Below are 27,357 nucleotides of genomic sequence, written 5' to 3'. Positions count from 1 at the left end.
ATTGAGAGTAGTTTTTTCCCCAAAGATGCTATATAAGGTTGCTGGCTCTTTGCTTTACTCCCATTATAACCTAAAGACAGTTGAAAGAAGTCCCACGCTCACACAAGACGAATGAGAAATAATTCATTCATATTAATTCAGCATCACTGAACATTCCCCAGATAGGAGCTACGGATTAAATGCTTGACTTGGGATTCTTTTATGTCTGCACATGAACTGCAAAACAGTTCTGTTTCCACCCTGTTAAGATCTTAAAAACCTGCCAGACATTTCTGTCCCTCCGTGCTTCCCATACATATCGTGCCACAGTGAGTCTTCTCAGTGTGACAAAGGCTCTTAAAGCATGTACGCCAAATAGAACAATGCCACGTGGGTGGCTCTGGTGTGTGTGTGTGTGTGTGTGTGTGTGTGTGTGTGTGTGTGTGTGTGTGTGTGTGTGTGTGTGTGTGTGTGTGTGTGTGTGTGTGTGTAAACAGACACTTAAGGCTGTGAGCCAAAAAGTCTGTGTCTACATTTGAGCAAATATCAGCTCTGATTAGCACAGGTTCACCTCAACAACAAGACAAACAACATTCAACAGGTGTTCAGAGAAGAAGTTAGGTTACAATGAACTAAACGTCTCTTTTTTTAATCATTTGCACTTTATTGCTTGTTATGTTATCTTTCATATTTATGAGATATTATTTTCTAAGTAAACAGTAACTTTTAGAGAGTGATGTTTTGATAGGAGCAGTGTTTTTAGGTTTTTGTTTTGAACATACTTCAGATCCACAGACTGTACATAAAACACAGACATAACTTCCTCGGTATCGCCCACCAGTCTGTAGACCTATTAATTATTAATTATTATATTGTTAATGTGGATGCTAAATTTAGTATTTAAAAACAATGCACGATAAGAGTGAAGTGTTGGTTTCATTCATAAATTATCATAATAACGTTGGTTCAGGATCAATACTGCAACTGACCAATGGAGTTGTCTTAGCATTTAGTTAGCATTAGCCAAAGTTTGGCTAATGCTATTAAAAACAAGAGCACTCAGAGAGCACAGCTTCCCCAAAGGGTGTGATCTAGACCTGAGTTTCCCATAAGTTCAACAAACTGTTATTTGTATCTACCATCACACAAAATTTTAACATGATATCTTACAAACTCTGGACACTACACAGCTAACAAACACACAAACAAACTGAATCAAATACATACTCCCTGCCTTCGGAGCAAGAACCATCACCACTAAACCAGCAGGAGTGATGTAACAGACTTTTATATAAACGCAGGCAATGTTCTTTTCTTTTTTTCCCCACATTGGAAAGCTATGAAATCACTGCAATGTGATTGGTCAGTTGGAATGTTGATCCTAGCATTATTATGACGATGCAGGACCAACACCAAATCAGCTTAACTCTTCACCCCTTACTAGGAGTAACCCTTGAAGCTCTTTTCTCTACAACAGAATGATGACAGAGATGAAACGTTACCTACCGATCAGTTAAAGCTGCCATGCCCCTAATAATTCAGACTTTTAGTGTTCATATCTTTCTAGAATACAACAAAATAATCCTTTGTCTGTCTATATATGTATGTTTGCCCATGAGCTCCTTCCGCACCATTGGGGCCCTTTTCCAGGAAGGGCAAACTCTTCAACAATGTCTCAGATTTTAAAAACAAACTCTGACTTCATTGACTGTTAGATCGGCCACTCTGATCTTCCTGCTCCAGAAAGGCTAATCAGAGTTAGTTCAATCAACTCTGATCTAAGTGCACGCAGAAACGAAGCCACCATCATTGGAGCGCCGATACCAGGATTCACCATGGCAACTGGTAAATAAAGAGCAGAGCCTCCATTTTAATTCAGTGTACCGAGGAATATGGACGCGTGTTTATTGACCGTGATATTTACCTTAAAGAAAGAGGAATGATGAAAAAAGTCCTTTTAATTAGCTTGGTGCACTTCATCAAACAAAGTTAAATAAAAAGCATATTTTTATAATGTCTGCTGACATCGTTTGCCCATCAAGAATCTTCATTAGATGAAGAATTTTACATTTGATTTTTAAATCTAATTATTCAGCTGTAAACAAAGCGTAAGTGACAGAAACTGAAACAGATGTGATATCAGTTACCCAGATAGCAACAGACTGTGGGGGCGGAGCCGCCCTTAGATAAAAGCTGTTTTTGCTCAAGTTTATGACCCTTTTGTTTTTTCAATAATTATTCAGTAAAGGTTTAATGTACTAATGGGCTGTAACAACCTCTTTATTTTATTTTATTTATTTTATAGAGGATTGCATTATTTCTGACATTATTACTGGACAGAAATGCTTAATAAGACTAAGAAAAAACGTTTTAATGGTTTCCAGTGTATGCATTTATAACCTGATCTAATATCAGGCTTCACTATCAGACACTGGCTCTCTTACAGTCATGGCAGAGATGTTTTACTGAGTTACTGGTAGCCTAACAGTAAGCATATGTAATGAGTGTGTTATACTTACTAAAAATATTCACAGCAGCTTTCCAAGTATGTTATGAAGGTCAACTTGCAGTAAAGGAAAACATGTTGTAAGAAATATAGTAACAGAGCAGTCTACATCTATACTTTAAATGAGAAGATCATGTCAGGATAAAGTGAGCTGCTATGAATGATGATGGGATGAGCTCGCACAGTCACCAGAGTGAAAATGGATCCAGGCCTGATCTGATCTGAATCCATGATCCTTATCAGTTTTGTATTCCTCTTGCCGTGCAACCAGACTCCAACAAAGGGATGGTTCAATGATCCGTTATAGGGCCAACGATAGCTACTTTCAGGCAGATCTAGTTCTGGGTTGACCCAGTGAGGCTGACTTAGGTGATTTCAGTGGAAAATATGTTGAATTTTGTTAATAATTTGATAACTCAGTCTGAATCTGTGAGTACATGTCAACAGGAAATGTAATCGCCTGACTTGCTTTTAGTATTTATGCACCTATAACACCTTATAAATGCACCTTATCATTTTAATTTAATTGACTGGTACTTATATAGCAATTTTCTACTCACTCTCAGTCTATTTATGTCTAAGCACTTTTATCTAAAATTCGTACGCACACACTCACACTCAGATGGATGCATCAGGGCCACTTGGGCTTCAGTATCTTGCCCAAGGATGCTTCAACATATGGAAGGAGGAGCCGGGAATTAGTTGTTAGAGGACCCGCTCTACCTCCCCCTCCACCAATTTCACAAGAATATCTAATATGTAATATCTATATCTGCAAAAGTTGGATTTGCCTAGCAACCACCTAACACATCTAATACACCGTTGTTGTTGTTGTTTCCTTTTCTCTGTTATTAAGCATACCTGCCAATCGCCCAAAAAATACTGCAGCATGGACATGTACTAATGTTTGAAATGGGCACATCATTAATAGAAAGAAAGAAAGAAATCACTCTCCTTAAAGCTGTCACAAAGAGTGAAGTTAACAATTTGTTCCAGACTATAAGCATATTTTTTTCTCCTCTAGAGTTTGACTTGCTGGTATTGACTCGGTTTTACATCCTGCGTCAAGTGGCCACTCAAGGAACTGCAGTTTTTGGCGGGAAATAAACAGATTTGTCAGATGTCAGAGATTCAGAAACGTTCATTTTAAATGACGTTTACTAAGAAGAAACATTGATGGGAACCATTTCTTTTCATTTAATTTTATGAACTTTAGTTTTCAAAGCTATATATGATAATCAGAATATTAAGAATGAAAGAAACAGCTTCATCTGTTGGCAGCCCTGATTTAGTCTGAAATATAAAAACAAATAAAGAACCCAAACAGCTCATCAGCTTTGCATAATGGTGTAATATGTGAAATATTCAGTAATATGCAGCTGTGACTCTTAATATTCTGAACGTCTGTTGCCACTTGTATTATTCAGCCTGGATGCTGGCTGCAGTCGCCGCTGTTTGTTGACTGATGCAAGCTGATGTTGACAGGGATCTCTGTTTAGTTTGGCACAAGCTCACTCTGGCTGCCTTTCCACAGACCAAACTATGAGAGTGCTGCTTATTTTCAAGCAGCTACTGGTTACCACAGCTGACCCCGGAGTCCAGAGGCTTTAAGGAGACCTCTGGAAGAATACACAGATTGACATTTAAGCAGGAGTCTAAATGCAATTTTTGTTTTGTCATAAAAAGAGCAATAGCTTGATCCTGCTAAATATGTCTGTGTGATTCATGTCTAATGTGATCCCTCTGTGCCACAGGGCTCCGATGTCCTTTATTACACTGAAGATGGACACAATGGTTCATTTTTAGTTTGATCCCAGGTTCCTGCAGCTAAAACTCCTAACTAGATTACCAAATGTACAACACATTGATGAGACTGTTATTAAAAACTCCATAACTGAGTGAAACTTTAACATTTTAGTGCCACGGGGAGTATAAAGCAGCTGCTACAATCCTTACACTTTCCCAGTGTCAGCAGTTTTAACTGTTTCAGATGTGTCATCCTTCATAAACTTCTGAAGAAAGGCTACAGTGTGTACTTTCTTTCAACTTTTCAGCCTTGAAAAAGACACAAGAAACATCTGATGACAAAAACAGGGCAATGCCCCTGCAAACCGCGACTGAAACACTGTGATCATGCAAGTCACTCCTATAAATCTCTGGAGCGTCGGGGGAGGATAACAGCACGCCTTTTTTTTTTTTTTTTTAAACTGAGAGACATCATTAAACTGAAGTGGCTTAATTGTATGTCTGAAATTGTACATTTAAGTCATAAGCTCTAAATTTGTTGCACACCCATTCAGCCATTGTATGTCGGCTATCAGCCGGAGTGAAGGGAGAAAAAGGAGAGCGTGCAGAGCGAGGCAAGTTGCTACCTGTAAGTCATTGTTGAGTGAAAGGATGGAGAGGAATGAAAAACAACACAGCGATGGAAGGATACATCAGTTCCTTTAAGATGCGTTTATGATGAGACAACTACCAAGGCCAGCACTCCGAATTCGAGATTATGCAACAGTCTTGATTTATTCCCAGGCACACACACCTGACAGATATTCACCCCTACACACGGCCTCTCTAGGCTCTAACAGAAACAACCGGCATATCTAATCTGAAGATCGCATGGTAGCTGTAAGGAGGACAGAAACTCTCTGTCTGCTCTGATGTGGAGTCTTACTGCACGCAAACTGACTCACCCCCTGTTTTGACAGCACCCTCACAAACCTTAACTCCTTTAAGTATACTTCAGCTTGAAAACATGAGAAAACATCTACGCACATGTTATAACGATAAACATTTGAGCTCAGCGCGTGCTTACGAGCACGACGACTGAACACAAAGAAAGAAGTACCCACCTTGAAAAGCGGCCACGTTGCGCGCTATGAGAAACTTCAGGCTGGAGCTGGACGTCTGGAGAAGGTTCTGGATGTCTCTCCGGGCTGCCACCTGGTACCTCTCCTCCATCTTTTTGGTGCAACATGTGGAGTTCTTGGAAACACACACCTGAAGGTCTGAACCTAAGATTCATCAACACTACATGTTAGTGAAGCTTGAAGCTTTACGGATTAAAACATGATAAAGCTAAAACGCACAGAGGGGAAGTTGAAATCTTTTGCCATCTTGCTTTCAGATTTAAGGGATTTGACAGCCCACGCTACTATTAACACATGGTCACAGACGTAAGACATAAATTACAGGAATTGCAGCCATTTTTTATTTCCAGAGGCTCAACTTTAATTAGACAAACAAGCACGATTTTAAATATAAGGACTGTTTTTAGTACTTGATGAAAATCCTTTGCGGTCACTGTCTGCCTAAAGTCTAGAACTCGTGGACATGTAAGGCCTTTACTGCAGCCACCTTCAGTTGCTGCTTGTTTGTGAGTCTTTCTACCTTCAAATTTGTGTTCATTAACTCAAAAGCATGTTGCATCAGGTTCAGATCAGGTGACTGACTTGCCAATTTAAGAATATCCCATTTATCCTTCCCTTTTCTTTAGCTTGAGAAACTCCTAGGCTGTTTTTGCTGTTTGCTTTGGGTCATTGTCCATTTGTACTGCAAAGTGCTGTTTGATCGGTTTCGCAGTATTTATCTGAATCTGAGCTGAGAGTAAAGCCCTGTACACTTCACAATTCATCTTGCTGCTTCTATCAGCACTCACATCATCAATATCACTAGTGGCTGTTCCACTGACAGCTGTACACGCCTATGCCATAACACTGCCACCATGATGTTTGACAGATAATGTGTTATGTTTTAGATCGTGAGCCGTTCCTCTCCTTCTCCATACTCTTCAAGTTCATCTTGGTTTCATTTGTGGCCTCTTTGAGTTGTTTTCTGGCAAATTCTAATCTTGCCTTCCTGCTCTTGAGAGTAACCAGTGGTTTTCACTGTGTTGTAAACCCTCTCTATTTACATTCATGAAGGAGTGTCTTGATTGTAGACCTCGACGATGATACGCCTACCTCCTCGGGAGTGTCCTTGACTTTGTTAGAGGTTGTGATTTTGATGTCTTCTGTGGTCTTTTGGGCCTTTTGGTGCTTCTGAGCTGATCAATGTACCAGATTGCTGATTTGGCCTATCCTAAAGTTTTTTCTCTCTCTCTCTCTGATAGGGTTATTTTGTTGTGATGGCTTCTTTCACTGTCAACAGCATCACTCTGGGCCACATATTTTAAATTGCAGCAAAAAGCTACAAAATAAAAATTCCACACTTTAGATACTAAACTTTAAATGGTGTATCTGCTTCATTTGTCATGCAGTAACAAGGGAACAGGACCCAAACAGCCACAAAAAGGCTTGTCGGTCATCTGTCTAATTACTATAGTGCCTCTGAAAATGGGGGACTATGCAAAAAATATCTCATAATTTCGCAAAAAGTTAAATCTTTTTTGCAAAACCCCTTGAATTTAAACTGTAAATCTGCATTTTATTCACATATTAATTGTTTGATTTAAAATCCCCTGCAGTGATGTTCAGAGGCAAATCCACAAAAATTGTGTCTTTGTCCAACAAATTATGGACCCGTCAATGGAACTTTAATTCTATACCAAAACATTTCATCTTATGGCCTTCATCTTGGTCCCTGAAGAAGATGTTGCTGGACTTCTGACTTGGAGGTTTTTTTTATTAATTGACTTCTCCTTCATGCAGCTTAAGTTGGGTTAAAGTTGTGCCAGAAACCTATGCTTAGGCTGGACAGTGACCTCAGATGTGGCTGATGATGATGTTAAATTTTGCAGATATCTGGTCTGAAAACCAAAGTATTGGATGAATACATCGACGAAATGTGCTAGGCCAACAATTCATGTGGTGAAGAACCAAACTGCGGGGCAGTTCAATAGCTCTTGAGGTCCATTTCAGCAAATCTCATGCATGTCAAGCTGATGGAGGTGCAATAAGATGTCAGATTTAGTAATCTTCTGGGAACCATAAAGACCAAACATTTCAGTACAATACTTTAATGTGCACTAAAGCAATGGATGAAACTAGACCACAATAGAGACACATCAACAGGATGGATAAAAATGCATGTGCGCATGATAAACATTTGAAAACCTACTGATCAAAACTCTAATAAGAAACAGCCTACATATGTGAAGCATCAACAGCTTATCCTGAGAATTATTTCAAAGCCAGCGGACATTCGTCAAACATTGGTTAAGAAGACATTACAACAAGGCTTTTCTAGCAGTGCACAGGTTGATAAATGCTTTGCTGAAGCAAGAAACCCAAAACAACGAGATCCGGAGGTAAGATCTGCGTCAAAGCGTTATCGTCTCACTCAACTGATGTCTTGAATATGCCACTGCTGCAAAACACTAGCAGTCTTCCCACATAAGGGACAATCAAAACATCCTCATAGAGCCCTAAAACTCTGCAACAGCCTTCCCGACATGCCTAGGCAGAGTGTGCTGAGCTGTTGCCAGAGACACTATCAGTGCGCTGCGAGCTTCAAGAGTGAGGGGAGGAGAGCAGAGCAGGCGATGGCACACGTGGAGGAATTCAAAGTCTTCCTGATAAGACGACATGAAAGTGCCCCAGGTCCTGCTTTTTTAACCTAAATGCTTTCCGGAACTATTTCCACTTCCATCACTGCAGTCAACAGCATTTGACTTGCTGCGTTTTGACCCGAACTGGCACTTCTTATCAGGCAGGCACTGTCAAACATGGAAACAGCTCTGTATCTTAGATTCCTGGAATTTCTAGGGGCTATTTTTCCACAAACCTCAGTTCAATTACAGAAAAAGAAAAAAAAACTTTACCTCTCACTATCTCTCATTACACTCACCGATGTATGTCAGGACAATAATCTGAATCCATCAAGGGAACGATTTACATCTTCCCACTGTCATGATGCACTTTAAGCCCTGAGGTTGTTAGAAAAGTGTGAGTTTTAAAGAGTGGCAAATGTTTTCACAGGGTTAGGAGCCACTGAATTAAGAGTTTAGAATGCTTAAAGTTAAGTTTGCAGCAAACCCTAAATCCACACAGCCACACAGGCTGGTTTGAGGGGCAGGAGTGATGATGATAACATAAGGGTTATTTAGAGGTTTATGAGGCATTTGAGGGTTTTTCAGTCATTTGAATCATTTTTCCTCACTGCAGCAGGGAGATGGGGTGACGAAGTTTATAGGGAGCAGTTTGTGGCAGGATGGCAGTCAACACCATTAAGATTTACTTTTCCAGGAAGAGGTCAGAGAAGACCAGGAGCAGGAGGCGGCAGCCATCCAGTCAATGACAGCCTACATGAAATACCCACACCCATAATTCCCCCCGTCTTGAGCCGAATTACCATGGGTGGCGTTCAGAAAGTTAAGTGAGTCCTAGTTTGCCTAACTTTACTCACAATAATTCCTGTTTATCTCTCCAAGCCACTTATCTGCTGTAAACACCCGAAAGAAAGCTTTTCATCATGGCCCACTAGTAATCTCAGCAGCTTCAGCTACTGGTTTAGTGTAGCTGAAGCTGCCTGATTTATGCTTCATTTGCACTGGTATGTCTGCTTTTTTTTAAATAATAATAATAATAATAATAATAATAATAATAATTAGAGGCATTTCCAAATTTATTTATGCTGAGTAACACTTTCAAAATATGACACTAACAGATGAATGAGTGGATTTTGTCTGAATCTTATATATCTTGATCTAAAGGTCACAAAGCCACATGTGAGTCCTCTTCTGTCATGACCATAACCGCACACACACACACACACACACACACACATGAAAATGTATTTAAAATGCACGTTTTGTCACAGCAAAGACGGAAAATGACAGGTTAAAGCAGCTACACAGCAGTTAATGATTTCTGTACGCGGGTCTTCATTTCCTTCCAATCAGTGTTTCTTGTGCTGATTGGGTGACGTGAAGATGTAAATGAGGACATAGTCATTTGCATTACTGTCTATGTTTTGTGAGATTTCATCTGGAAGGAAACCTCTCAACGTACCTGGTCTTGGATTTGAAGGCAATAAGTGACTTGGTCCGATTTGTCTGAGTTGGAAAACTTTGCGCACTTCGTCGCATTTGTTTGCGCTGCCGAGTCCTGATGCACAGCAACATGCCAGGAGGAAAACACAGCGGACCCACAGCGCATCCATTTGTATAAAATCCTGGGTGAATGATCACAGGAAATTTAAAAAAATAAATAATGTAAAAAATAAATAAATAAATACTTAAAAAAGTATTTTTGGAAGTTGATATTTCTCTTCAAGCTAGAGCGCGTCGGTTATCAGGTGAGTCCACATCTCAGGGTTGAGCGTGGGCACGTGTCGGGTTTGTTTCCGTCGGGGAAACGCTGCGGATTACCCTTTAAATCCACACGCAGAGACAAAGTTACAGCCGTGTGACTTGACGCTTTCAAAGAGGCATGTTGGCCAAGTTGGCTGGACCGAGAGCAGAGGCGGTACCATAATGTTACCTGCACCCAGCGGTTGAATCCGCGTCACAAGCGCTACCAGGCAGCGCCATCTAGTGGGCAGAGCTCAGCATTGATCCGTCTTTAAAGCCTTCTCCTCTCCAAAACTTGGAAGGATGTCAAACTAATTTTAATATTTTAGGATTAAAATTAGATGAACTATAGATTTTCAGACTTTTTATTTATTACGTCCTCAATGAAGTCAGAATGGCTCCTATTCTGTAGGACATGAGCTTCTTTACTATCGCCAGGCTCGATAAACTAAAAAAGTACGAAGTTGTGGTTTTAATGACGCGTACGCGTGTGGTTTAATTGTGAAAAGATAAATATTTAAAAGCCCGTTTGTGTGCTGACTTTAATGTAAACTGGTGTGCCTGTCCCCCATTCATTTACTTCATTCATTCACAATTTTGCATGATGTTTAGGATTTGTTTCAACTTCATGAGATTATAATCTATGGCGTCTAACTTTAAGCCCAGGTATGCAGTGTTTCAAAAAGAAAAAGAAAAAAAAAAAGCAGTTGATCGCCATGGTGCCTTGTGCTGCAGAGCTAACCCTAGTACAGATTATCAGTGTGTCAGTGCGCCCCAGGGTGGCTGTGGCTACAATGTAGCTTGCCATCACCAGTGTGTGAATGTGTGTGTGAATGACTGGATATGTAAAGCGCTTTGGGGTCCTTAGGGACTAGAAAAGCGCTATATAAATACAGGCCATTTACCAGGCCAGATTATGTTTAAAGTATGAAATTCCCACCAGTTGCCTAAAAAAAAAAAAAAATAAAAATAAAAAATAAAAAATAAATGGCCCTCAGTGCGCTCAAGTCTTTGCATTTCTGCATTACTGAACGTCATTACTAAAGCCTGATTCTTAGACCTGAGAATAAAATGTGCTTGTAAACGTTTATATCAGAGCAGTCCAATTCAGGCTTTATATTCAAGCCTTTCACCCCCTTAAACACCAACAGGGCTGCAAACAGAACATGTATGGTAATCCACCAGATTCTCCAGTTTCTGAATGACAGATACTCTTTACCTACAGTCAGCATTTATCTTGCAGGCTTTCCTTTGTGAGTTCAAATAGGTTGAACCATTTTCCCCCAGAGCAGACCTTTTTCCAAACTGAGCAAAGCACGCACACACACACACGGTTGCGTCCCCCCCTTGTCCACTGCTCCCGTAATACTTTGCACTGTGTAATCAGTGTCAACTTATCCATGTTTGTGATTGGTCAGAAGTCACCAATGTCCCCTCTTTCATATGAACTCGCTCAGACGCAGATTGAGAAACCCCATGTTGATTTATCTAGTGAATGGCCACCTTCATGTGACTGTGCCTGCACTATAAATGCAGGTCTTTAGTTTTGTGTGCACAGGGAGAGCCTTAATATGTAAAATTAAAACATGTCCGTTTTCAACTACAGAGCACAGCCACTTGTAACAAAGGTTTCTGGCTTGCAGGGGACTTTTTGATCACATGCTACAGCAACACGAGTAATGCCAAAAGGTAGTCCAAAGACTACGATAAGGTTTTGAAAGCCACGAAGTGACAAAATGTGACACGTCACGATTTAAAGCTCCAAAATAGTTACAAGTCTAGCCAAAATCCATCAACTTTGCAGTGTTTAAACCTTTAACTGCCAACTCAGAGATTAGCACAGAGTCAGAGGAATGGGCAATAGAAATTTAATCTTTCAAGAGGTGTTACAATAACCACCTGAAAATTTTAAAGCTAACACTGTTAACAAATTGATGAAACACCAACATATCCAGTTAAGATTCAGGTCCGTTCCATTTCCTCGTTTCCACACAGGCCGGGACAAGTGCAATACCTGGAGGAACACAGCATTGCTACCGATCCCCACCTACACAGAAAGGGATGTCTTAGAGTCTCCGATCACATGCAATAAAACCTAAAGAACCTCTGATGAAGTCTGCCAGTCCCACTTAGCAGAATATAGCTCATCAACTCAGTCAGTTTTGCATGGATTTGCACAGCAAACACCATTAAAGCTGAATGCAAACCAGCAAAACTGACCACGCGACGATCAACAGAAATCCACCTTCGGCCATTCCACAGAAAGATGCAGTTAGAAGTACTTCAAGTGCTTACATTGCAGTAGATTGTGCAAAACACTACCTGCACTATAAGCACTTTAGTACTGCTGAAACTGAGTTCATTGGACGATTACTGGCAGACACTCCCATTTGGTGTTTTGTTTGTTTTTTAAACTGTCATAGTTGAATTTAATCAAGCTGATGTGACACCAAAATTTTAAACAAAAGCAAATCTAAACAGGTGGAGAGCAAGCAGGCCACCATCAGTTTTGCATAGATTTGCACAACTCATATATTCTTGTAGTGCAACTATGCAAAACTAGCAGAGAACTGCGAGATATTTGAGCCCAATTAGAAGTTCAAAAAAAAAAAAAAATTGTCTGGTGGCGCTTATCACAGCCCCTTATGCCAGAAGGAGCACTTAGGGCAGTAGGTGCTAGTCTATTTCACTATCTGCACTAGATGCACCTTAGCACAAAGACAGTACTTCAAAGAAAAAAAAAAAAGAAAAAAAAAAAAAAAAAGGACATGAAATATCAGAAGACTGTGCACATCAGTGTCAGGGTATTGCTGTAAGTGCCTCCACTGCAGTAGGTATTCCATAGTACTACCTGCACTGTAAGCACTTTGGCAATACACAGACCATTACAGCATCACATGGAAGGCCAGCCATGCTGCTCCACGAGGCAACTTTGATTAGGGGGAGTCCTGCACCTCCGGGGAAGGTCGGTTAATCTGAAAACATAAGAAAGCGCATTAGGGGAAATCAACGCATTGCAACAAGTTCCACGTGTAAGTGACTTTTACTTAATTAACGACAATTCGGTCTTCCAGACATCGAAATAGCGCATCAGCGCCCCTGTTTAACAGTTCTTGCACGAGATTTTTGTTGTGGCACGAGGAGCTGGGACTTATTAGAGCAGCACGAGGTCAGCGAAAACATGAATGAGCAGCACAACCTGCGGCCCGCGTTCGCTGCGACACGGGAGCGCCTGCGCATCGAGCACTGTTGTTCACCCCTCCCCCACCTTCTTTAACATGGCGCCTCGAAGTGCGCCAATCTTAGCATAAACGACTCGAAAAACAAGCACGCAAAAGGCAAATGTCGTAGCACACATTAGAAGTAGCAGCAGTGTGTTGCTTTTTTCCACGTGGAGAAAGCCACGGCTCGCGATTTCGGACGTCCTAGAAAACAAGGCTATCGTCCGTGTTAGGAGCCGAGGCTAGCAGCAGGCAGCAGCCGTTTGAGCAGGTAGCTTAGCTGCTGCGAGCTGGTGTTAGCTTCCCGAAAACATGGGGGGGCAAAACCACGCTACGTTTTTATAACTGCCCTCACACCAAGGGCTAGCGTAACGGTGCAGGTGCATTCGTGGGGGTTCCAGTAAAACTAGTTTGCTTTTAATTGGCTTGTTTTTCTCCTGAAGTCAGTTTCGAAAGCTAATAAAACTGAAATTGAGTTTAAGGACGCTGGTTAGCCATTAGCTAACAACAAATGAGCACACGCTCAAGTAAAAGAAATTGCACCTATGGCACATCTGCCCCTCTGAATTCCGCAATTTTACCCCCACATCTTTCTCAATAAACCCGCCCTGATAGTGTTATGTTTGGAGCTTAACCCTTACAACTCTTACATTAGTGGGGCTAGGCTAGGCTAGCCAAGCTAAATCGCGCGGCCTAGAACTGCCCCATGTGCTGCTGCTTTGTTCTGGGGGGCACTTTAACTCACACACCACTGCACTCGAGAGCGAGCAGCCAATTGTCCAGATTTAAAAACTAACTTTTCACACGTTGAATCAGTGTGTCGATATAAACTCATCGTTTATTAACAGGAGACCTGGTATTTTTCCCCAACTAGTTGCTAAAACGCAGCGGGGAGAGCTCCGTACAGCTTTTCAAATCTCCCTCATTCCCTCAATGGTGGAGCCGAGGATGCCATGCGCCTCACGTTACACTGTTTTCATGGCCAATATTTTCATTTACGCGTTAATGTTTGGATCTCGCCGCCAGCACGATAACAAAAGACGCGTAAAAATAAGCGTAATGCGCACAGCTTAGAGTTTCATTTACCAAAATCGAGATTTTAAAAAATAACCCTAAATCCGACTTCCTTGCCGATAAACATGCGCTCGGTAGACACTCACCAGCCGAAATCCACCATCTTCGCTCACTTGCTTGGGCTGCCGTGTAGTCTCTCACCGACAAAAGAGACGAATAAATACACAACTATCCCGCAAACTTTTCAAACGGCGGACACAACGAGACGTGAAGTGAAATCCGAGCCGATTGCGGGTCAATTTATAGCCCAGTTACACTGCTTAAAAATGATAGCGAGCTTAGGAAAGTGGCGCGAAGACGACCCGTTGGTAACCATGTGGGTGAATGAAGGGCGTCTCCCACTGAACGTAAATATCTAGCTACAACCCCCAACTCCCCTATTAGCATACATAAACTACGGTACTTCCGACCCATATCTCCAACCAAACAGCCTCCACCTCTCCAGAGGAAGAAGAGGGAAACAGTCGGCGATCACAGCGGCTTTCAGCACCTATTTATTGAAAATTAAATGCACGCATAGCGGAAAAACAGCTTCTCTGTGGACGTTCGAGTTTCACATTTATAACCAAAACACCTATAATCTTCCACCCTGGACTCATTTGAGCAAAGATAACGGAGCTGGATAGCAAAAGTAATTCGTGCTGATTGAATTTAGTCACGTGCAAAAAACAGCAGAAAAACAAAACTAATTAACCTGTTGCTGATTCACAACTCATTAAGATTAGCCTGCAGGTTATTATTTTTAACATACACCGACTTTCAACCACATGTGTAACAAAAAATTATTCTATCACTACCACTAATACATACATTTGTTTTACTATTTTCCGAATAAAATCGAAAATATGTTTACAAAGCTTACAGATTTGCTGATAATTAATTAACTTGGCAAGTTATAATTCTTTATATATTTTCAGTAATTTGGCCAGTATCCAATGTAAACTAACAACAACAAACAACCAACAAAAATATATAAACAAAGTCATCATAAAAGCTAAAAGTTATTTTTCACTCCAACAATAGGAAGAAATATTTATTTATTGCTTGTTTTTTATGTAAGTAATTTATTTATGTAATTAAAATGTTTAAATAACAGAACATAAAACATTATTGAAATAATCAGAAAAGGCTTGTACATTTATTTAAGTTGGGTTAGAAAAGGAAAAAAATAGTTTTTATGTGTTGGAAATTGTAAACACAGTTTTTAACAAGTAAAATAAGCTTTTGATGCAGTTATTGGTTAATCAGACTGCAAGTTAGACATAAGATGAAAGCTGTGTGAAGTTTGCATATCTAACTAAGACAGTGTGGCTGTTTGACAGCTGACTCTGTGACTGTCACAGCAGGAGATGCACAGGTGTAAAGCAGGAATGAAGTTAAGAACTTTTGCATTTGAATGGAGCACAGCCTTTGTTAATGTTATCAGCAGCACCTGTGCTTCTCTAGAATAAATATCTGCTGTGGAAAAAACAAAAAGACCCACTGATGTTTGTGTTCCTTTTCTATTCTATTATAGTTCAAAGCAAAATTTTAGCTACTTTAAAAAAAAATGAAGTTGCAAAGATTCATAAAATTTTATTGCTCATAGAGAGCTCGGAATATGTTGCACCCAGGCCTCGCTTTCTTCTCAGATTTCAAAGATAATTAAGAGACTTTACAGCCAAAGGCACCAAACCACATCAGGAAAGTCTGGTGCTACATAAAAAAATATATACAGAAATAAAAAATAAGAATGATTCATGGCCTTTACTCGGCATGTTTTCTGCAGGCAGTTTAAAGCTTTCTAAGGACTTTAACAGCCGTTTCGTTTAAATTTGTGAATTTATAGAATTGCTCAAACGCTTTCTGTATAGCCTGTGCACCAGAGAAATTTATGTGAAGTGGATGAGCTTCCATAACCTGATGTTTTGTCATTTTAATTGATTAAATTTGTACATGCATGAAACTAAATCTTAAATATAATTGTACCTTTTATTTGATGGTGGTAATTTTCTTTTGACTCGAGAGGAATGTGTTTATTTTCAACTGAAACTCTAAAGCTACTACTGCAGAAAAAGCTGTTTTTTAACTCCACATAAGCTATTTTTAATTTTAAAAAAATATATAAAACAAAGTGCAAACTATGTTGTCACCTTTCAAATTTAAATAATTTATTAGCAGTCCCAGAGGTAAGCTAATCCATCGCTGTGTTTACTGGTATATTTACTGAAACAGTAAACCTTTTCACACCTTCTTCTACCGCTGCAGCTTTAACATTCAAATGAGGCTTTTGTTCATAAAGTAAACATGCAAATGCAGTTAAATAAATGACAAAGAACTCCTTATACAAAGAAGCTCAATCAACATAGAAACAAGTAACAAAGCCAGTCAGCTTTGAAAACTTTCAAATTTGACACTCCTTTTGGCTCATTAGCCTCACTGGGACTAAAGAAAATTATAAAGTTTGAAGCAAATTAAAATGATTTTCACCTTTCAGAGCAAAGTGCTAAAGATTTATCGCAGCTCATTGTCACTTTGTTTCTTACTATTCTTTTCTTTTTAAGTGCTTGAAGGCACATGTGCTTGTGCTTGAAGGGTGTATATTCTGCTGCTGCAGCATGGGTTTGTTTTTTTTCCCAGCATTTCTTCAAAAAACCTTTTGAACTGCACACATGCATGTGAGCGCAGTACAGTATAAAAGCTGGCCAGCAGAGGGAACTAGCAAATTAAAAACTGTACCATAATGACATGATTTGCTGCTTAACTGTAAGAGGAAACTGTAACCACTTCCTATCCCTGGAGTTTCTCTTCATTTTGCATCCCAAAGTAAACGAATGAATTCATGCCCACCAGATTATTATAACTTGAAAATTCCAGCTATTCACTATGAAGCTCGAGCCTTTGAGCTGTACTGGAGAAGAAAAAATGGAAGTTGTGCATGTTTTAGTCCAGTTTTTCTGGCGGTGTGTTTGTGTATTACATTAGAGCTTTAATTCTCTCTGTAAACTGGAAACATTTGAAACCAGAATAGCTGCTCCTCTCCACCTCTCTGAGCACATGGTGGGACACACTGTGGGAGTGCGATCGCTCAGTCATGACCCCCAACCCCCCACACAAAGCCAGTTCCTCTGCATATGGAAGTGAGGTGGGGGGTGGGTGGACACAAGGAGGTTGTAGACCTCACATCGTCCCATGGGGTCAGATAAAAGCTTACGACTCTCCTTAAACGACCCACCCCCACCACCACCCCTGCTCCTAGCTCTGCACTCTTTGCACAAATAATAGTTAAAGATTTATTACGGCATCAGCACACTCTTCATATCACACATCATCATTTTTTGATAGAGGCATAGGAAAAATGCTTTAAGCATTAAGGAATGGGGCTGTGTTGGTGTAATATAAATTCTTAGAGGAGACCTCACCGATAGAAACTTACAGCACCACGCTGCCACCACTTGTCCTACTAAAGCCTGTATCGAGATCCAAACATCCCCTCTGATGCATGGACACTTTAAGGCCTCTTCTTTCCAAAATGGCCTACCAGAGCCAAAGCCCCGCCCACAACAGGGGCCATAAGCACAGGGGCCTCTGTTTTTTGTTCTTCCCATAGAAGCCTGACCACCATTGTCTCGGCGTGACCCTGAGGTCAGCTGAACTCACCTCGCCCAACCACGGCCCATTCAGCTGCGGAGCTTCACACAGGACAAAAACATCTCTAAAAAGCGAGCATCGCTTCATGCGAGGAGGGGGGTGGCCGTGAAGGGACACATGGACAGACGACGGCCACGCTCTGCAGTGTGTTATTTCTGTTTTTAAGTCTCCGGATCAGGTAGTTCAAGCCGAGGTATGAATCAGATGCGATCCAGTGCAGCGTGGCTTATAACGTTATAGTCCGGCAGATAGTCAGGATGATATCCCCATCAAGTACGAGTGGTTTAGACCACGCTGAGTCTATTAAAGAAGTCAATTATAGAAAGTTATAATGAAGTTATATTTGACACGTTTTCTATTAATTCACCCTCTGATAGTTTAAATACACATCTTGCCGGAGGGGAAATAAAATTTTGCTGCAGGAAAAGAATGAGGCCGTCCACGCCTGTCATCTGCAGGCCTTCATTAAAGTGTGTGTATCGAGCCAAATATAAGTGGTGCAGTAAGGAGGTTTCTTTTGACAAAATACTCCATATTTTATCAAAAAACCCACATTATATGAAAAGCATGATATGTATTTATTTGTTTGTTTGTTTTTTACTGAAGAGAAAAGCAGATGGTGAATGTTGATACTCACGCTGGTATTGGTATTAGATTGATACTCGTGGATTAAGATCAATGCTTTGTTTCTGTCCTCTAAGTTCAGCATGTAGCCTGGCACATTTAGATTCCACGTCTTAAAAAAAGCATTTCAAAATATATGTAAGGCTGAAAGGTGTGATGGCACGCAGCTCTCCCTGCATAAGCTGCATCAGTATCAGAAATGCCAGCCCTGTATTGACTTGGTATCAGATTGATACTAAAATCTGCAGTACTGCACAGCGCTGATAGACAACCTGTTTAATTTTAGCTCGAGCCTCTAGCATGGCATCGTGCTTTCAGAGACAACGGTGTCCCTGGTGGAGGGGAAGCTCATGGAAGTTGGCAGGTTGAAAATGTGCAGCATGATGTGGCTGAAGGAGCATGAAACATGTTCACAAATCGATGCTTCGCACGGTGCCACGGGAGAGACGAGAGTCACAATTGAATGTTGAGTGTTTTTGTTTTTTTTTAATAAATACGTTTTCTTTTTGTTACAGATCATTTCGTAGCTCGGGGATATTACGCAAAACTGCCGACCTGTTATTAACCCTGAGGGGAAACTGGTAGAGAGTAAGTGTTAGGTGCTTGTTTTCCCATTTGGCTTTAACATTTAGGCTCTTTTTATTTTTTCTTTTGAGCCCTACTCATACCATTAAAGTTTCTAAGTGTTAATTCTACAGCCATCTCTTCAGTTTCCAGTAAACTACATCTAACTCTAGTTTCTATGATGTCATTTTTGTCTATTCAACCTTAAAACATGTTTTGTTTTGTTTTTTAAAAATGATGGTGTTTACCCCAGAGTGAAAGTCAGTTTCCCAGGAGCACCATTAGAGGTTTAATGACGAGAAAAGCTCAGAGCCTAATTTCATTCATCCAGCACCTCCCCCTGAAAGCCACTCAGAGAGCAGCTTAAGGTTAAACTTAACTTTACCAAAGCAACTGTTTGCATCAAAGCATGATGTAGGGCAAAGACAGCTGTCTGCTAATCTAAGGGTGGCTTGATCAGCTTGCATGTCCATCAGCGTGAGTGTGTCTGATAAATAAAGAGCGGTAAGTGTTGAATTGGGTGAATTTAGTTTAGTGTAAAAGCACTGAGTGATCAATAAGACTAGAAAAGCTCTGTTAAGGCGATGGAGTCTATAAAAGTACTTGAAGTATAACTGAGTGGTTATATTTAACAGATCGGAGTGCTGTTGTACTCACTGTGTAATATTAGTATCTAACCACATACATCACCCTTTTGTTCATTTACAACACTTCACCTTTGGGAAACTGAAGACACTTACTTTATTTTACGGTGTCCTAAAAGTAAGTTAAACACCTTTTCCCTTTAAACTGATGTTCACACGTGATTGAATCCTTAAGTAGAAACAGATCACAAAGACTGGGTGAGGAGTCCCTTGAAACACTTTCATTTTAATAAAATCCACAAAATCATGACTTTCATTTCGGTTCAAACAAAGTCAACACATCTCGGCTGTGAAAAACCTCAAAGTGCTCATGAATTTAATGCTCTGCAGTGCAGTTTTTAAGCTTTTTCCCCACTTTTCCTTAAACCAATTCATCAATAAATTAATATTAAATACACATTTACTGTACATCTAAAGCTGCCACGTGTTGGTGGCAGTAATAAAGAATTTCTTATAAATACATCCCTCCCCCATTTCCAAGCATATCTGACAAAAAACAAACTGGATACAACTACCAATGATATGTTAAGACCCCAGTTTGCTGTCTGATTGTCTTGTCACTTCACTGAGGAGCTCTCGCTCTTTATCTGTATTTTTTTTTTTTGGACCGCGCACAGCTCTCAGATTGTCCTCAGTAACTGAGATTCATGATTACCCTCATATCAGCAGAGAAGTGTCATCAGAGCAGCAAGCATTAGACTTTGTAGTAGATGTTGGTGGGACTCTGGGGCATTATCTCCTGAACTATGTACACAGGGGGCCCGTAGTCACTGCTCACGCGCTCAAAGTGACGGCAGATCATGCTGTCGGAAGCCCGCAGAGGAAAGACGACGTCGCTGCGGTCCGAGCCGTTGTTGTCGCTGCTGATGCTGTCCCGTTTCGGCACGCCCAAAGTGTTGAGGGACACGGAGGCGGACTGCTGCCCATCTGGGACGCAGCGACGGTGACGGTGCCTCCACAACACAGCCAACAGAACTATGATGACCACGAGCAGGACCACACAGCCAGAGACAACCCACGTGAAGAGTCCTGTCTCCGAGCCCACATCTGTCAGAAGATAGAAAAAGAAAATTTAAGGGGCAAGAGACACAAAGGTTTAAAAACAACTTCACTCACTTAATGCCCCGGCACGGCCTGATCAGCACATGTTAGCGTGAAAAATCTCAGCTGAAGCTGGACACAAGAGAATATGCTTCATCTTAAGTGTCACCCTGTTAGAAAACACAGGCCCTTTTTTTGGCACACGACAGACTCATGATCACTTGAGGTTTGAGTGCAAACTGGAGGACTCAGTGAAATGTCATTGTGATGAACAGTTTGCAGCATTGTTTTATTCTTCTGTCCGTCTGCGGAGTCACACGATGATCACGAAGTGGGTCAGAGCAGAATAAAAAGGCTGCTCAGACAATTTTTTATGAGCTAAAAGGACTATAATCACTTTCTAATGTTGTTTTATTGTTAGTTATTTACTACTGAGAGCATAAAAATGTATTCAATAAACTGCAATTTGTTCAGCAGTGTTGCTGAAGCTGCCCTACAGAAGAGTTTTGTCCCATGAGGGCTGAAGCGAACACAAGAGTCCTGGGGTAGAAATTGCAAACAGACTTAATGGTTAATTAAAAATCTGTGAACATTATTGGGTTCTTTTGATATGTGTGGGAAACTCAACATTAATGCACAAAAGGAAGGTAACTGAAAGGGCAGGTAAAGGTAAGGCTTGCACAGTCTGCTCCTGTGTGCTAGAAATGCCCATGATACTGCTGTACATGATTCCCCAGGCTGTATTTTTGGTTTGTCTTCATACCAGCTTTACTTTTTATATCCTCTTCTTTCGTGGAGGCGTCCTTGGCCTTGGACTTTGGTCGTGTAGGTGGGAATCTGGTGGGGGACTCCTGAAGTGTTGAAGGTGGATCTGAAGAGTCTGGAATAAAAACCACACAGACTGATATAAGCTGCAAACCTCACACCTTCCAGGTTACTGTAATGAGATTTATTGGTTCATTCAGAATCTAAATAAAGAGCTAATTTCTTTCTATTTGTTTATTGATTTCGGATCAACAGTCATTCAGATAAAATTGAATCACAAGACAAAGAGCGAAACTTGTTTTTTTCTCAACGCAGCCAGACCACAGAAAGCTGGGTTTTGTGTCACAGCTGCGATTTTCTTTTTTTTTTTCTTGACAGGAAAAGCATCACTAACATGTTCTCCTTTTTTCCCCACCCACTCACACATAACATATACATATGAGTGACAAATTAAAGGAAGAAAAACAGCCTAAAGTGTCTTACTAAGATGTTGCCGGAAAAACTTTAATGCTCTGGCTTTTCTGTTTAACTCTGCTGGAGGATTTTTCAAAAACTCTTTTTTTGGAGGATAAAGGTGCTGAGGGAGACCCAAACCACAGTAGCAACGCTACAGAGCCTCTAGATCAATACACTGTAAGGGTCGGTGGTACAGGTTTGCCCTTAATTTATCAGATGGAGCCATTTTAAAAAAAATTCCCTCTGGTTTTTCCAGGGGGACTTTTCTGGAAAAAGACCAGCTGTTTCACAGTTACGGATTTTCCTCTGTGGTTCATTAGAAATGTGATCAAGTCTGAGAATATAGAATTAAATGAGAACAATTAAGTAATCAAAAGAAACCCCGTCTTGTTTTTAATTGGTTATATTTCCCTTTATGATACTCTCTGTCAGTGAGAAGTAACTAAATCCATTCAATCAAGTACTTAAATATACTTTTGAGAAGTTTCAGCCACTTATGTATTGGGGCCGCCATCCTTACAAGTTACTATTAGGATGTTGGCTCCACGCTCTTCCACTTATCTAAGTCAGGGTCGCTGGAGCCAATCCCAGCTGTTAAGAGTTGCGAGAGGCAACAAGAGACAGCGGATCTGAACCTACACCTTTCTTTCCTCTAAAAAACAAAGCACTGTTAAAAAGTCCTACTTCTGCTTTAAACTTCAATCAGGGTTCCTCCTGATTTACTCTTCATTACTCAGAGAATTAAAACACTTCAGTGTCGTCCCAGGAAACCATAACAATGAGATCTTTCTATCTTAGTTTTCTCATAAACTCCCCATGAATGATCGCCATAGTCACCTGGTTTTGTCTTTAAGCCTACCCAGAACCAACTCTTTGTGAAAGGAAAGGAGATAACGCCATCACACAGCTCAGTTTGCATTGGTTACATCTTACATTAAATTACACTTTTAGCATTAATTAAATAAACTTCAGAGATGCTGAAGTCATTAATGGACTGGAGATAAAGTGGATCATCTACTAAAGAGGAAGAAAAAAACAGAAGTAGATATCAGGCTGAGCAATACTTAATAAATCCATTTCGTTTCACCATTGGTAGTAATGATAGGCAACCTTGAATGTGGACTGCCTTTGTCAGATTACAAAGCACACATTTTTCTTTGTTACCCATCACATTATTCAGGGCTCCGTGTTTAGAGCAAACCTTTCATCATGGTCAATAGCAACAAGGATTTGTCTACTTTTTCTTCTTAAAATAGTGTGAAAAAGGTTTATAAAGGACTCTTTCTTAATATCTGCATTGCTTTATTAGTAATTTATATTATTAAAAAGGAACTAAACTAGTCTTTCACCAATAACCTCTCAGGTTTCTCAGCCTTCAAAAAGTGTAGTTCTTAATTTTAAATTTGGCAATTTATGGGATAATGTGCAAGCCTTCAAATGAACTGGGTTTAACAACAAACATAAAAGTATGGAAGCTTGTTTCTGCCACTGGGGGAAAAAACATTTGGAAAAAAAAGAACATCCTAAAGTCAAACATTTTAGTTCTCATCTCAAAAGTTTAACTCTGTAACTTGAAATTTCAAGGTTTTTCTCAGATGTTTGAGTTGGTACGTTGAAGTTTTTTAAAAGTTTCTTTTTTATTAAGTGGCAGAAAGAAGCTTCCACATACCAACATAAAAAAGTGACAGTTTAACGTCTAAATACAGGAAAGAAATATTGTGATCTTTGCTCAAACATAAAAATAAATACTAAAGTAAAAATGAAATGTTATACCTTAACTGGGACTACATGCACATTTGAGTGTTAGTTAGCTTAGTTTGAACAGCAGTCATTAAAGCTTCACTTCAGTGTCTCATTCATTCATCACTGATGTTCAAATTTCCTGCCAGCACATTTACTGTGAACGTAAAAAATATGACAACACGATTAAACGTTCAATTTAAAAAGCACAACGTGTAACTCAAAATCTGACGCTTCCAACGACTCGTCGTGACTTTTAATATATGCAGAAATTAAAACTCGATAACACCTAAAAATTGAACTTATTAATATTTGCTGTCGCTGTAAAAAAAAAGATGTGTTTACACCAGTAAACACAGCGGGAGAACAGCCCCATATTTCCAGTTATGATCAGTGGAGAAATGCACGAAATGCTGATTTTTTTTATTTTTTTTTCATCTCCAACTCAAACTCCTGAATTATTTATGTAGATACCACTTCACATTTCAGAGGTCAAAAAAATAATATTTATTTTTTAGGCCTTTCATTTATTTAGCTTTTAAAGTTTCTGGAAAAACACACAGAAACAGCAGCTGTCATGTTTCTGTGATTATGTGGAGTTAAAGAAGCAAACAAGCACACTATAAACACTAGTTTCTTCATTTAGAGAGTATGGCTTGAAAATTGATAAATAGTGTGTCGACAGGTAGCGTACACCTGTGTGCCTGTTGTGTTTTAAAGAATGATGCATCCTCAAATTAAACCAGTTATTGTGATGTTAATATGACAAAAAATAAATAAAATAAATACCACGGCAGTCTCAAATGATCACATGCATGATAATACCGGCTTTAAGCTGCTAGTGCTGGCTTAAATTAAGGATTTGGAATAATTCATGACAGAAATCTCTCTTCAAGAGAATTGATGGATGATCACAGGATTATGTGACCACTCAGTAATTCAAGTCTGGAGATGATATTATTGCTTTAAATATGACCTGAAATAAACAGCTGGTTCTATCTGTCAGATAACTACATGTGTATGTATATGTTTGTGTGTGTGTTCATGTCATCCACACATGCGCCGGCACAGACACGTGAAAGCAAAGCTCTTACTCTGGCCGACTCTCAGCACCAGCTTCATGGATTTGGTCCTGCACACCCCTCCATTAGTGTTATCCAGACCCTGCAGGAAGCCCGTGGAGGTGGCTGATAAACACAGGGAGGAGGCAAAAATTAAACACTTTTTTCTTCCCTTCCCCAAGTTTCGTGTAAATCATAAACGATTATCAGGGAATGCATAATTACGCGACGACTCCTTTGCAGACAAGTTGGGTCAGTTGCCAAAAGTTGCATCACTTATGCAACAAAATGCCACACATAGCACAAGCTGTGATGTTATAAACAGCAGATAATCACACATGTGAAAACACCACAGAAGCTACAGAAAATGCTGTGAGGGCTGAACCAAAAAGATACTTATTTTTTTAGTGTATATTCTTTAAAAAAACAAAAACAAAAAAAAAGCTGAATTGCTCCCAAAATGCTTAACCTCCAAAACATCTTGAAGAAAACCTGAACAGAGTGAGAGGATTTGTTGCAGCATGGTTGCATTAGTTGCAGTTAGGTGAAGCCAGCAAACTGGAAATTGAGTGTGATGTTGCTGAATGTACTAACCAGTGAACTGACTAAGCATTGCATCTCAAAATGCAACACGGGAAATGAGACGAATGGAGAATATTTTAGCAGCTATCCTTTTGAATCAATAACCAACACTCGCATGAGACACACACACACACACCAGGAACTCTCACTCACCCCTGTCATTCACACACATACTTGTTAGCAGCATTTAGGTCAGATAACAACATCTCGCAGGCTACAAGCCACGTTGCCATGTAAGCTCCCATCAAATCTGCCTGATGCTGTAAAAGCCTTCTGTGATTTGGGGCATGTAAGCCCTTGGAATCACACAGGCCTGCCAGAGCGAAGTGTGCTGTCAGAGCGTGGCGAGGTGGGTGAGGCTACATGGTCAGACTTGCTCTCTATCTCATGCATCACTTGCCTCTTAAGATGCTGGTTTAACCGACGGCAGTCCAATAACGAGGCCACGTTTTTTTGTGTGTGTGCGGGGTTTTTTTTTTTTTTACTTTGATTCTCACGCAAACTGACAAATTGAGAGGGAGCCAAGGATGATGGTGTCCTCTTTACCCAGAGAGAGAGAAGGAGAGAGGGCAGGGGAAGGAAAAAGGAATCAGCTTCTAGCCTGGATTTAAAGGCTGTTCCACCTGTAGGAACCAGCTGCTTTTCCCCATCATACTGAGTTTAATTAGAACGTGTGCCACACATTTGGCAGCCATGGCTTCAGACACAAAAAAACACTCACAGGTTATGTAATAGTCCTTCCCCTTGAGGAACTCCAGACCCCACAAGTTGGGGCTGAATTCCTGAAACTTGAACGTGAACTTTACATCACGGTTTGGTTTGTCGCAGTTCAGCAGAGGCGTGTCAGTCTGGTCAATGGTGCAGCTCTCCAGCTGACTTCGCGAGACCAGGAAGACTCTGTAGAACTCCTCCTTTCCCCCAGAGGAAGCATCTGCCCTGGGGCACACAATGTCCATCTTGTCCCCTATCTGTGGATACAGAATGAGACCCTGACCTGGAGTAAACCTGTGATAAAAGAGAGAAACACAACACTTTAAAAAAAAAAAAAAAACATAAAAATCCTCTTAAACCGGCAGAGACTGGAGCATCTTCACTTTATGCAATTCTCAGCTTGAACTTGATGGATAATAAAGTGGCCACATTTTAACTTCAGTGATAAGAGCGTTTCGACAAGATCTTGCAGGTTTTCATTTGTTCACATCAGACCAGTTGCTTGTTTAGACTGAGGAACAAACCAAAAACAAACAGCGCAGTCATAAAGGAAAAAAGATTAGGTGATCAATCATGAACTGGATCAACAGAATATTAGTCTACAGTAATCCCTGGAGCTATTTTTTTAAAGCTCCCCAATTCCATCGCTTCAGGGGATTTTTTTGTGTTATGTAAATATCTGAAGAGCACATGCAGAAATGCATTGGTTTCATCACCAGCTAATAACATGGCGAAGATAAAAAGTCATTAATTAATACAAATCATTCTGTTTAGTTTCAATTGGCACAGGAGAAGAGCTGGAGCCTGGCAGTGTTCGGTGCTTCTGTGTTATCAGTTACTTCTCAGTCATTATAAATCACTTCTGGAAAATGTCACTGAGCAGATTTCTGTCAGTCCACAGCAGAAAGTTGTATTGATCGCAAAACTGATTCCTCCACTTACTTGGCATTGGAGCTGCTCCAGTGGATAGACTCCAGAGTGATGGCACGGCATGAGCAAACGATGGCCAGCAGGAAGAGGGCACCGCAGCTCCATGCGCTGCTCCCCATCCCAGGAAGAAATCGGAGACTGGCTACACGGAGGCTCGGTATCATAAACCGGCTACAATTTGCTGTCCCTGCATGTCTCCGGTTGCTCCAGGTGCGCGCAAAGGACACGTTCCCGAATGAAATCCCACCAAGTTGCGAGTTTTCCTCCTGCGGCTGTTTGAAATGTTCCACATTGTGCGTAATTGGCTGGAAAATTATTCGTGTGACGAGATCCGTGTATTGAGGACAGAGAGAGTGTGCAGCGTTTAAAGCCATCAGCTGACCAGTCCGCCCATACGGGCTCGTGCGTAAGAGAAAGCCGGGGCTGGTGGGCACATCGATTGGTGAATTTTTATTTATTTATTTTTTTCACATTAACATACTGTACATTGCGTTACATGCACGAGCCATAAAACAAGCGCATTTTTAAAAGCGTGTTCAACACATTTGGGGGAAATCCAAGTCTGGCTGTTTTCCAGACGATTAAATAATAATAATAAAAA

General features: G+C 40.4%; 2 protein-coding genes across 2 annotated transcripts in view; both read right to left on the bottom strand.

Moving 5' to 3' along the window:
* gpc5a (glypican 5a) overlaps positions 1–10,512 on the bottom strand; it is a 145,623-nt gene extending 135,111 nt beyond the window's left edge. Inside the window, exons 1-2 of the mRNA XM_026165737.1 lie at positions 9,433–10,512; positions 5,335–5,496 (exon numbers count right to left, since the gene is read on the bottom strand). Coding sequence (XP_026021522.1) covers positions 5,335–5,496; positions 9,433–9,583 — 313 coding nt within the window. The 5' untranslated portion in view covers positions 9,584–10,512. The remainder of the gene's footprint in view (positions 1–5,334; positions 5,497–9,432) is intronic.
* An 8,928-nt stretch (positions 10,513–19,440) lies between these two features.
* Positions 19,441–27,157, bottom strand: LOC113021212 (ephrin-B2a-like). The gene is made up of 5 exons (XM_026165722.1): positions 26,769–27,157; positions 25,837–26,120; positions 24,567–24,659; positions 21,275–21,391; positions 19,441–20,517 (listed from the first exon to the last, which is right to left on the bottom strand). The coding sequence occupies exons 1-5, from the start codon at positions 27,128–27,130 to the stop codon at positions 20,165–20,167; spliced, it is 1,209 nt and encodes a 402-aa protein (XP_026021507.1). The 5' UTR covers positions 27,131–27,157; the 3' UTR covers positions 19,441–20,164.
* Between the last annotated feature and the right edge of the window lie 200 nt (positions 27,158–27,357).

Source organism: Astatotilapia calliptera, chromosome 1 (genome assembly GCF_900246225.1).
Source record: "Astatotilapia calliptera chromosome 1, fAstCal1.2, whole genome shotgun sequence".
In the NCBI taxonomy this organism is placed as follows: Eukaryota; Metazoa; Chordata; class Actinopteri; order Cichliformes; family Cichlidae; genus Astatotilapia; species Astatotilapia calliptera.
The sequence above is the reverse complement of the archived record's forward strand: the minus strand, read 5'-3'. Positions and strand labels throughout refer to the sequence as shown.

Bases quoted from the DNA above. Each gene is read 5' to 3' on its own strand.
- LOC113021212 (XM_026165722.1), bottom strand. From the start codon at position 27,130: ATGGCTTTAAACGCTGCACACTCTCTCTGTCCTCAATACACGGATCTC. The intron at 24,660-25,836 runs GTGAGTGTTTTT...TGTGTTTATCAG, and splicing joins GAAGGACTATTACATAACCT to CCACCTCCACGGGCTTCCTG. The intron at 20,518-21,274 runs GTATGAAGACAA...ATCTTCTGACAG, and splicing joins GGATATAAAAAGTAAAGCTG to ATGTGGGCTCGGAGACAGGA.